This window comes from Elaeis guineensis, chromosome 14, assembly GCF_000442705.2.
Source record: "Elaeis guineensis isolate ETL-2024a chromosome 14, EG11, whole genome shotgun sequence".
Lineage (NCBI taxonomy): Eukaryota > Viridiplantae > Streptophyta > Magnoliopsida > Arecales > Arecaceae > Elaeis > Elaeis guineensis.
In genome coordinates, this window is record NC_026006.2 from 56,422,489 (window position 1) to 56,434,388 (window position 11,900).

Consider the following 11,900-nt stretch of genomic DNA (forward strand, 5'->3'; position numbering starts at 1 on the left):
GTGCAGATCCAAGATGCAAATGATCAATTTGTTTTAAATGAGTAAATGACTTCAATATTAGATATGTGTATGCAATTATTGCAAGATAAAAACTTTATATGTTTCTATACATAATTCTTCATAAAATATTTTTAAAGAATTTTATTAACGCATTGTTGAGTTATTTATTTTTTGCTAAATTAGCGCAATTATTTTTAGTTAGAAGAAATTATTATATTTAAATTATCATGCTATAAAAAAAAAATAATTAAATAGATGATAGTAGAGTCATGCACCATGTAAGATTCATTGCGGAGTTGAACTATAAGAGTTGGAGACTGATCATTCCATGTTTTACACTATATTAGTTTCTTATATATTAGGTGTTGCGAGAGAGACCCGATCAAGATCAATTTTTCTTTGAGATGCACCCAAGATGATGCGGTAAGGTCACACCAGCTGTAAACTCCAAGACCACCAATTTAGCTAGAGGTGGCAATCGGATCGGATCGGGTCATAAACGGGTCGGATCATAAAATCGTCAACTCAAATCCGATCTGTTTATTAAATGGGTCAAAAATTCAAACCTGTTTATTAAATAGGTAATCCGATCTGATCCGTTTAATCCGTTTATTAAATAGGTCAAATTAGATTAAACGGATTAAACAGGTTAAACGAATCAGATTAAATAATCAGAAACAGGTTAAACAGATTTTAAACAGGTTAAACAGATTCTAAATGGGTTAAACATATTAAACAAGTCAGATTAAATAGGTCAGAAAAAGATTAAACAGGTTAAAAAGATTAAATAGATTATCTGACTCAACCCGACCTGAATATTAAACGGATCAGATATCTAAAATCCAAATCCGACCCATTTATTAAACGGGTTAAACGGTTGATCCGTTTATGACCCAAATCCGTTTAGCCTAAATCCAAACCTATTTATGGTGGATTGAACACAGGTCGGATTGGCGGATCGGGTCATATTTTACCAGCCCTAAATTTGGCTAGCTGTGTGGGTAAAGCATGTGCTTGATATCCATGATTAACAAACTTCGAAAGTAAGAGAGATTCTTCCTACGATGAAGATCAGAACATAGCTTAGCGGGCCTACAAAACTAGGCATAACAAACTCATAGGTTCTGGCTGTGGCCTATAGTCTTAACCTCCATACAAAAAGAGGTATGAGGGAGAACCTTAGATAAGAAACAAGCAACCAACAAAGCAAGCAAAAATATTCAGTGGTGCTTGCTCTGCTCTTGTAATATTTTCTCTCTACTATTTTCAAAGCTTCAGCTAACTTAAGCATTGAAGGATCTTCTCATTGGAACACCTCCGATGAGTATAGATTTTTTTTGTAGGTACACTTCGGTGTCATAGGTCTTAACCGATATCCGGCTCCAATCACATCAACATCTCATCGGAGCCTTGTGACAACATTAGGGATCCATCATTTGCTTTTGTTTTATATTACTTATCATTTGTCCTAGATACATGCACTATTATAGCAATTGTATAGGAAAAAAAGGGTGCCAACTGATTCAATAAAGTTATCAAAGATTGGATACAAGTGATCTAGGTTCAAGTCCTATCTTCACCCAAAAGAGGATTCGGTTTCGATCTATCCTAATGGATCCATTTCAAGGATAAGTCGATGAAAGATCATTGGTTCTCACATACACTCCCCATTCAGCTTATTCAGGTATGAATATATGATTGCTATGGCTTAAGAAATTTTCCATGACTTGAGTTGTGCATGGATGGATGCTCAACAACTTGTGAACCAAGTAATTAAACTGCAGCAACTCAAATCGATACTTGTACACACAAGTGCAATGTGTGTGTGCATGCACGCGTGCATGTGCCAGTATGAAGTTAACCAATGTGTAATCTTATTTCCCTAACTAAAAATAATAAAAATATTTGATGTACTTAGACGCACTAGGTTTGGATAGGATATAGTCTTTGCCTGCTATATCGATGCACCACACTATGGCATGTGTGTAATTGGGCTGCACAGACCAAAGATTGGGATTGAATTAGATTTTGTTGGGCCAATGCCAAGCTAGTCCAAGCCTCTTCAGCTTTCCTGACGTGCTACTACCCTGCTTACAGCATAAACAACGGGAAATTTCTTGTGCACTACTGGCAGCGTAGAAAATCTGATGTAGAGCACACTGCTTAATATGATTGGTCCACACAGCCGAGCACACTGCTTTATATAATTAATTTATGTAGCCATCATTTTTCAATGCACATTTAATATCTGCAGTTTCACTTTTTTATTTAAAAATTTTGAACGACGAAAATATCCTACTTTTTGAAAAAATTATGACATCTTATATCCATATTATGACATCCTAATGCAGAAAGTCATAATTTTGATGAAGAATGTTATAATATGCCACAGAATATCATAATTTTTTTTAAAAAGCAGAGATATTTTCATCATTCAAAATTTTCAAACGAAAAAATGAAACTGCAGGTATTAAATACGCATTGAAAAGTGGTTGGACAAAAATTTTTCTTCTATATTATGACATTCTATAGCATATCATGATATTTTGGACTATATTATGACATCCTACATGTAGAAAGTCATAGTTTGACACAGAATATTATAATATATTACAGAATCATAATTTTTTAGACCATATTATGACATCCTGCATGTAGGAAGTCATAATATACCATAGGATGTCATAATTTTTTTCAAAGAGCAGAAATATTTTCGTCATTCAAAATTTTTAAACGAAAAAATGAAACTGCAAATATTAAATGTGTGTTGAAAAATGATGGCTACTTAGACCAATCACATAAAGTGATGCACTCCACATCAGATTTTCTACACCGCTCGCGATGCACAAAGAATTTTTTTAAATGTTTGACTTCACTTGTGTTAATTATGAGATATGTTGGATTTTGGATTCAATCGAGATTTGATTTGATAGACATTAGATGGGATCGATCCAACTAGACTAGGCAAGATATAACCATTTTATGTTGAAATATGGTTTTAAACTTCAAATCATAGGGATGGATTGAACTTGGATCATAAAAACAAATACAGGATCTCCATTTAGATCTGACCAAATTTTGATTGGATGATAGAGGTTTCACATTGATGATTTAGGTTATTGGATCTGATTTATTATCTTTAGATTGCTTAAAATATTAAAAATCATATGATTTGGAGACAATTAAGCATATGTATCAAGTAGTATAAAGATAAACATTCAATATAATACTACATTATAGATTTTTTTTTTTTGCTAGCTTAATGCATAGACTAGGGGTTTTCAAATAATATGATCCTTGATACATATATAATTTAAAGATAATAGATCATATCTAATAGCTCAGATTATCGATGTAGATTCCTATCGGTCAATATAGATATGTCTGAACTTTTTTTCAGGTACATAAATATGTGCCATCAAAGGCTAAGACATGCAAAATTCATCATGAATATCAGGACTAGCTTATTTCTTGGTAAATAATTTTATCTATTTTTTATTTTATAAATCAAAGCCATGATTATGAAAATTTGATTCTTATTTTTTTTAAAATTTTGAAAAAATATTTTTATCACCAGATCACAATAATGATCAAGCACCAATTTTTAGGGTCTATTTATTTTCTCTTTCTTTTCTTCCACTACAATAAATCTTGCTCAAATCTCAGGCAGCTTGCTTGAACCCGACACATATAGAACAAGCTTAGACCTATTTTTTAGCCTGATGGATTGGACCATGCCTAAAACTCAAGTCTATCTTCTAAATGGGTCAGGCTCAGATTTACATCGACCTAGTCGGAACTCAATTATATAAATTTCAAATTAATAAATATATTATATAACATATAATGTATTATATTTACTATTTTAGATAGCTTTAATAATTTTCATTATTACTTTCTTGTCCTATCCCTCAGATCCCTAATCCATCCCATCATCGACTCATTTCCTCTCATTTAGGAACTTGGGAAAAGAGGCGGTGGCATCTCTAGGATCTCCTTCCTGGCTTCTTGCCTCCTCTTTGTCTCTTTGCCTCTTGGTGCGTATCATAGAATATTGAAGATTAAATTAATTTTAATTCACTTTTTATTCTGTAGAATAGGATGAGACCTAATCGAATCTACAAGGATCTTGGGCTTTGTTCTATTCAAAGACAAAAAGAGCAAAAAAAGAAAATAACAAGGATGTAAAGATGTCGTAAACTTGCTTGAAATAAAAAAATTAAATTAATAATAATTAAATTGTAGAAGTAAAAATTAAGAGAGAGTGTCTCAGAATTTCAAATCCACCTTTAATCATAAGAATTATTTTTCAATGAAAGTAATCGGGACTGCTAAATAGCTGTAAGTCTTTAATGGTGTTCAAGAAAGATAAATCTATAATCTATTTTGCAACATACCCTATCTCGCTAGGCACGATCCGTATCCTTAGATCACGACTCGTTCTCACATAGTCATAGGATATTTGAGAATATAAATTATAAAATAATTAAAACTAGTATTTAAGCACATGATTAGAATCACAGAAACTACTCACACCCACTAAATACTTCAATAATAACAAAAAAAATAGCCTTAGATTGTTTAAATAGTTGATTGCATACAAAAGAAAAGATATTCAACAATATTTAATAAAGAAAATACAATTCATATGAAGAAAATTTCTTCTACTCCCCTAAAAATAAGAAAATCAGCCACTCATGGAAGGGATCTTGTGTGCTATTGCTCTCTTCATCCTCCTCATTGAAATACTAAAATAGAAGCCACGAACAGGTGGAGGAAGGAGATTGGATTTATTGGATGATTTCTAGGTTAGGATGTTGGGATTTATTTATAGATGATAGAAGGCATCAAGTTTATTTGGTTAGGCAATGTGGGATTAATGGAAGCGAGGATGGGTGATTAGGGTTTTGCAAGTGGTTATGTGAGGTCTTCTAATCCTTCACAAATCCTCATGCTTCCCTCTTTTCATTTTTAGTTATGGCATCCCAAAACCTAGCCGTCACAAAACTCTTTTAAAAATCCTAAGCCCCTGTTCGCATCTTGTCCACATCTCATTGCGTTTCAGGCCTGTGTCTCAGGTGGTTTAGACCATGCCCGCATGAAGATCGTGCTCATGTGCTCGCCTAGGCTATGTTCGAATTCGCTTGCGCTCGTCCGAATGCATTGAAGGAAAGTGTGGTAGATGATGTGCATACATTTTCAAAGATTTTACAGTAGAACATATATAGATTAAACAATTTAATCTACAATGCATGCATAGATCAAATCTAAATCACCATACAGAATCTATGATATAAACTAATATGCATGTATATACAACTGAAATCTAAAATTCAGCGAGTATAGAATATATCTAATTTATATTTAGATTATATCTAAATATTAATTGAATTCATAACTTCATACCTGAGCGCGGATAGTAGATCACCGCATCTGAAATATGTGGTAGATGATTTTTCATGATGCTTGGCAGCTGTATACTCATCCGGCCTCTACGGATATCCATATAAAGTACTTGTGCCGATCGATCTTCTCGAGAGTGTTAGCTCGCAAAGACACTATCTTTTGGCTGATCTAAGAGGAACATTATGAAGATGAAGAATAAGAAGATGTTCTCCTTTTTTTTTTGGATCCATGCATCTGATCTCTATAATAGAGATCAAGAGAAGAACTTTTTTTTTTCAATTTTTTCATGCATAAGAGAGAACCTCTCTCTTCCTTTCACGCCCTTAAGAAGAATTTTTTTTCTCTGATTTTTTATGATAAAATTAGATCTAATCTGATTTTTCATGCTGAAAATCATAGGAGATCTTGAGCCCTAGAAGAATCCAAAAGAGAGACCCAAGAGAAGAACCGTTCTTCTCTCTTCTTCTTTCTTTTTCTCCTTGATCTGGAACTCCAGGAAGCCCCTTATGCCCAACCAGATTTTTTTGATATTTCTCCTCTAAATCTTCATGTTAAAAATCAGATCTAATATGATTTTTATGGACTCCATCATAACATATGAGTTCTATTTTAGAAGATGTATTTTTTACGATGAATCTGCCTTATTTTATAATTCATATACTTGTATGGAGCACAATCATCTACAATCTAGATGATTGATTTTAGGACATATTTTCCAACATGCACGCCCACTTATGCTTGGACCCACGCCCACACCTGCTCGTGCCAACCCGCATCCCAGGCCTGTAAGCCATGTGAAACACCGAGCGGCACTGTTCTTGTGTGATGTGTGAAGATTGGGTGCCTTTTTTCGGTGAGCTGCATGTGGACCACAGGGCTTTGATGTTCTGTGGGTCGTGGCTTTGTGGGTTTCTATGTTTTGAGCCGTGCGACCCTGTGGCCCGTGTGGTGCTCTCTTCTGGGCTTGGATCATGCATATGCATTGGCTAAAAATTTGTTAATAAAGATAGGCTAACTTGGGTTCCATTTTGGGCTTTGGTGATGAGGCAATAGCATATATTTGTTAGGAACGGTTGGTTCGTGAATAATTCTTCATAATCTATATTTTTTGAAAAAGAAATAAAAAGCGTCAAATACTAAATAATAGAGATTAAATAGCTAAGATTTTAATACTCCTTATATCATATTTAATGTACTGATCATCTCCTCCTCGCCTCCTTGCCTCAACCCGACAATCCCTCACCCACTATATCCCCCATCTCCCACCACTTTGCACAACAACCCCTGAAGCTGAACCTTGGCCTAGAAGTCCTAAATCCATTACATAGTAGGCTTGGGCCTAGGAAGGAGGCCAAAGGCCGGGCTAGGTTAGGTCAAGCTTGAGCTTGAAAAATTGGTGCAGTATCTTGAATTGAGCCCAGCCTAAATTGGACCCAACCCGCCTGATAAGCATCTCTAACTATAATTCTTTTGAGGCTGGAATGGGCTTGGGCTGGCTGGACTATAGGTCAGGCTAGGCCCGAACAAAATTAGGCCAGATTTGGGCTTAAATATAAAGCCCATTTTATTTTTTGGCCGAGCTCGGGTCTATCATTGGCCTGACTCGGGTCCGAGCCTGACTACAAGCTTGATCCAAATCGAAAATTCAGACTCGAGCCCAAGATCTAAATCTAATCTTTGATTATACAAAAGATGGCTAAGCTTAGCTACCAAATTTAATTTAGGCTCAGGGACTCTAGACTCCTTAACAAAATGCTCTTCTAACTCTTTCCATTTCTCACTACACCACCACTTTTTTTTCTTCGTTTCATCAAATTAGGGCAAAGCCTCGCTGGCTGCCACCTAGGGTTAAATTTTCCTCTTCGCTTCCACTATCGGATGCTAGTCGGCTACTCCAAAGCTCTCATCACCATTTGCCAGTCGATAGTCATCGGTGTCGGGGATCTTGAAAGGCTACATGGGTCTAAGCACCACCATCTTCACCGACCTCTTATCTACCTTCTTCAGCGACAACCCGACCGCCTTCCTCTTCGTGTTCGTCATTGTCCCCACCACTATTTGCACCACCATCATGTTCTTCTTTCGTGAGTCCCCCACCGATGCAGTAGTGGTGGAGGACGAGATCGAGACTAAGTACTTCCAAACGATAAACATGATGGTAGTGGTCATAGCGGTTTACGTCTTGGCTTATAACCTCATCGGCAACCACAGTGCTGTCATGTCCTGCATCTTTGCGGCCGTCCTCCTCGCCACTTCTGCGATGGTCCCGTCCTAGATAGCCATGCCATGACAAAGGAGATAGAGGAGGGAAGGAGAGGGCGAGTGATCGGGGAGGATCATACGATATGGAAGGTGGTGAAGTCGTCACGAACTCCATGGATTTGGAGGACGGTAGTGGGGTTGAGACCTAAAAGAGAGAGGGAGCTATGGAAGTTTCGAGAGAGAGAGAGAAAGGAGAGAGAAATAGAGGGAGAGGGAGGAGGTTCGGGCTGGGTCTTGAGCTCGGGCCTTAAATTTTAAAACATTTTTGGGCCTAAGGCCAAAAACATATTTTGGGCCGGGCTCAGATAGGGGTGTGGCCTGGTTCGGCCCGTTTCCGGCTCTAAATGTTCCACATCAAGAATCACTCTATCTCCTCGCTGTCATATACATCTTGCCACTCAATTCTAGTTATCAAGGACCAAGTTATCTACTCATACAAGGTTCCACAAATTGATTTCTTAGATCAGTACTTTCCCAAGGATGATTGATTTAGATTTCATCAAGCCTATTACAGTGTTCATTGGTATCCAAATTAGGGTAGGCCAGCCTACCTCTTCTTGGCCTTGACTCAGTCCATTTGCATCCCTATTTCTTATGTCCCGGCACATAGTACCGGTAATACTGGAAACACCATCTGTAAGCCTCTCCAATTGCTGATACTTTTGCTAGCTAAGATATGGAACACTTCACTAGGATTCCATAAATGTGGCAGTCCTCAAAGATGGTCTCTGGATGGAGAAAGGTCATGAGTACAAGTAGAGAGATATATGGCCATTTGGTATCAGAATAAGCAAAGAATGATAAGAAGAAGAGCCTATGCTTGTAGATGAGAAAAGAATCCATATGTGATAAACAGTGGTGGTACATGTAGCTCTCACGCTGTCACTTACGAAGGTTCTGCGGTACAGATATGTACAGGTGGTGAGTGGATGGATGGTTGATGGCATATTCCCCCTATCCTTGATGTGCTGACGGCCTTGCCTTTTTGCCCGTTTGGATATGGGGGAATACTATAGCTGAAGAAAAGCAGAATTCCTCGTGTTTCCTCCCTTTTGTTCTTTGGGTAGGAGGAATTGAAACTTTCGGCTTAGTGAAAAAGCAACAAAGTTAGCATTAATTAAATACAGCCTAGGAGTCATCCCTTGCAAAGTAACAAGATGGTTTAACAAACTAGATTACATCCTAGTGGTTGGCATCTTCTTCTCTTTGGAAGAGGTCAGATGATGAAAACAAAACTATAGAAATTAAAAAAATGAAAGATTAGAACGTGAGGATCGATGTGATCTGTAATAGTACCTTAATGCATGAGGTTATGGATTACATAGACATGCATAAGATTGCTAGTGGATAAAACTCTATATGTACATACAGTCATGCATGTGGCCATGCAAGCACATAGCATATAAAAGAAGCATGCGCAAGTACACATTAGCAATGCTCCATTATTAGTTGCAAGAAAGAGTACAGCCAAAATGCTAACTAGATCTATCACACTGTTGATTGGTGCTTCATGCACACTGCCATTGGTTAGGAGATGCAATTTGATTTGTCTTCCTAGAGACACTCATCACCAAGCAATGCACTTGCTAGTGCTTTAAGCTTGCGACTGCTTGAGAAGTAGTTAGTAACCTGTTGCAGGTTTGTACCCACTTGCTGCCTATTTATTCTTTTGTTTTCCTTTCTTTTTCACAAAAATCAATCACTGTCACCTCTTATGAGATAAATGAAACCCCACCTACCATCACATTAGAGTGGGCCAAGGTGCAACCAAATTTGGCTGAAAATGATTCATTTTATAATAGATAACCTCGATGCAAACACACTGGCAGAACTTAAACAAGATTATGGCATTTCATTTAGAATGTTTTAATAGTTGCAGTCCTTGTCTAGCGTGATTTAAGTACTCACAAGAAGTCAAGAAGAAAATGAAAACAGTGCCTTGCAGGTGCATTAACTTGATAATTCATTGCTAACACCAAGTACTAAAGTCGAGAACAATGCACAGTGCACAACAAGCAAAAGACTGCAGACATGACTCAAGCCACCAGGTGGAGAAGAAAACATGGCTCCTTATCTTAGTTACATGATAAAAGACTAGAAACACCACCTTGTAGGTTTGTATCTCAACCATATATACCCAAATTAACTATCAAGACTCTATAGTTTATATTCCCTGCTTCATTTGAAAGAAAAAGCCAAGAACTCTGGTAAACATCGATAATATGATGTTGGAGCCATTTGCATCTTTCACATGATACTAGAGCCAGATAGCACCTGCTTCTCGGAGCAGTTGAACCAGTTTACCACTGAGATGAAGGGCCATGATCTTGTCGGTCGGTCCGACCCAATTGCCACCGATGAACACTGCAGGCACAGGAGGATTGCGGCCCACCATCTTAGCTAATGCTTTCTCCATGTCGCTCCCTTTGGGGTCCTCGTCTAGCTCATGAATGTTTGCACCAACCCCAAGCTCAGAGAAGAGTGTCTTGATGGTGTGACACATGCAGCATGAGTTCTTACTAAAGATCACCACTGCCTTTTGGGAGGCTAATTTGTTGACTCGATCCATCCCCGAAAAGGATTAACGAAATCGCAAAATGTAGATGCCTTTGGAAGAAATTAAGCAAGAAAAAGAGAATGCAAAGCAAACAAAGCTAGTGGTGATAAAAAGAAGTACAAAGTTGAGCTGTTTTATGAAGAAGAAGGAAAGATGCAAGGAATGAAGGCTGAAGCTGCCAATCAAACCTATACTCTCTTCAATACCTCTGTCACAAAGCCTTCGACTCGAAATGGATGATGGTTTACCTTAGAAGATTTCGATGGAGAGTTGAGAATAATGGACAGAACTAGAAAGAAAGCTACTAGAGCTTAGGAACACTTTGAGGTGTGGTGGACTTGGGGCTCCCTGAGCTACCTATTTATATAGAAACGGGAGGATAGTGGATTGCAATCTCTTATTGATAAAAAAATTGAGAAGAGAATGTTCTCTAGATATTTTGATGTTTGCCCAACTTGCCCCTCTGATCATTGCTTTGAAAGAGACCTCATTGCAACAATGCTTGTCTAAATCACTGGACCCGGTTTAAGAAACTGGATAATATCATAATTTTCTTCTCCTTTTTGTTCCTCCTTTTTCTTCTCTCCTCTTGCCTAGTACCAAGCACAAAAGATAAAGAGCTGCTTTGAGGAATATATGTGGAAGCTAGGTAACCCCATGGCCACTTCTCAAATTAGAGGGCAAAAACGCTATGATCCTTGGTGATGTGATAAGGTTTGAATCTTCTCTTTTTTAAGAAGCTAATGGTGAGAGAATTTGAGTGGGGCCTCAAGATCATCATAGGATGCCATGGAAATGAGCTTTTTTTTTTTTTTTTAAATATTTGCCACTTGGTAAACGAAGCATGTCCAAATTGGAAACCGGTTGCGTCACCACCCATTGCTAATTGCAATAGGCGTGTAGTCTACAAGCTTGGTAGGATTGATGCATGTAAACCTTTTTTACCCAAATAAGTGTTGGTAGAAAGTAAGTGGATCAATATGGGGACATGGCAGGATATGTTGGGGACCAATGGAAGAACATATAAAGCCAAATGGTGGACCATCTCATGGCGCCAATCGGTGGCTTTTTACTCTTCAAATTGGCTAATTTTTGAATATGGAGTTGTGATTTGTTAGCACCAAATGATGAACGCCCCTTTGATTTTGTTAGAAATTATTTTATCATCCCTGAACATTCAATTTGACTATTTTTTTCCTCAATAAAGAATTGCCTAGATCATTCTTAGGATTAATTTCTGAATTAATGGTTCTTCTTTTTATAAGGAAACACCATCACGCTATAACTAAAACATAGAGTTTAAATGACAGTCCCTTTCTGCTTTTCTCAAAAAAATTAGGGTTACTTTCTATTTTTCTTGGAAAAATGGAAGTCATTTTCTATATATCCCTAGTTCTTATGTGATTTGTTGCACTGTTTGCTCTCCCTACTCTTTGCCCCTCCTCTCGTTAATAGATAGATAGATAGATAAGTATAGACATAGATATATCGATGAAAATAGAACATTCCTATTACATGGTGGTAAAGGTTACATGCCATGGCAAGAGTAGACTATTGATACTTGTTAGTGGGCATGAGAAACCTTTGGAACAATATCAATAGTTTATATGCTGACCTTCTAAAGAAATGTGAATAAAAGTTGATAGAGCAGTATGAGGATCTGCACAGATATGTA

At 37.3% G+C, this 11,900-nt stretch overlaps 1 protein-coding gene across 1 annotated transcript; it reads right to left on the reverse strand.

Annotated features, from left to right (window-relative positions):
• Positions 1-9,594: 9,594 nt before the first annotated feature.
• On the reverse strand, positions 9,595-10,553 carry LOC109506610 (glutaredoxin-C1). Its single transcript, XM_019854803.3, has one exon. It carries the CDS (start codon positions 10,235-10,237, stop codon positions 9,926-9,928), a length of 312 nt encoding a protein of 103 aa, XP_019710362.1. The 5' UTR covers positions 10,238-10,553; the 3' UTR covers positions 9,595-9,925.
• Positions 10,554-11,900: the final 1,347 nt, after the last annotated feature.

What these genes read in the sequence shown, in the direction of transcription:
- LOC109506610 (XM_019854803.3), bottom strand. Translation starts at nt 10,237, where the DNA reads ATGGATCGAGTCAACAAATTAGCCTCCCAAAAGGCAGTGGTGATCTTT.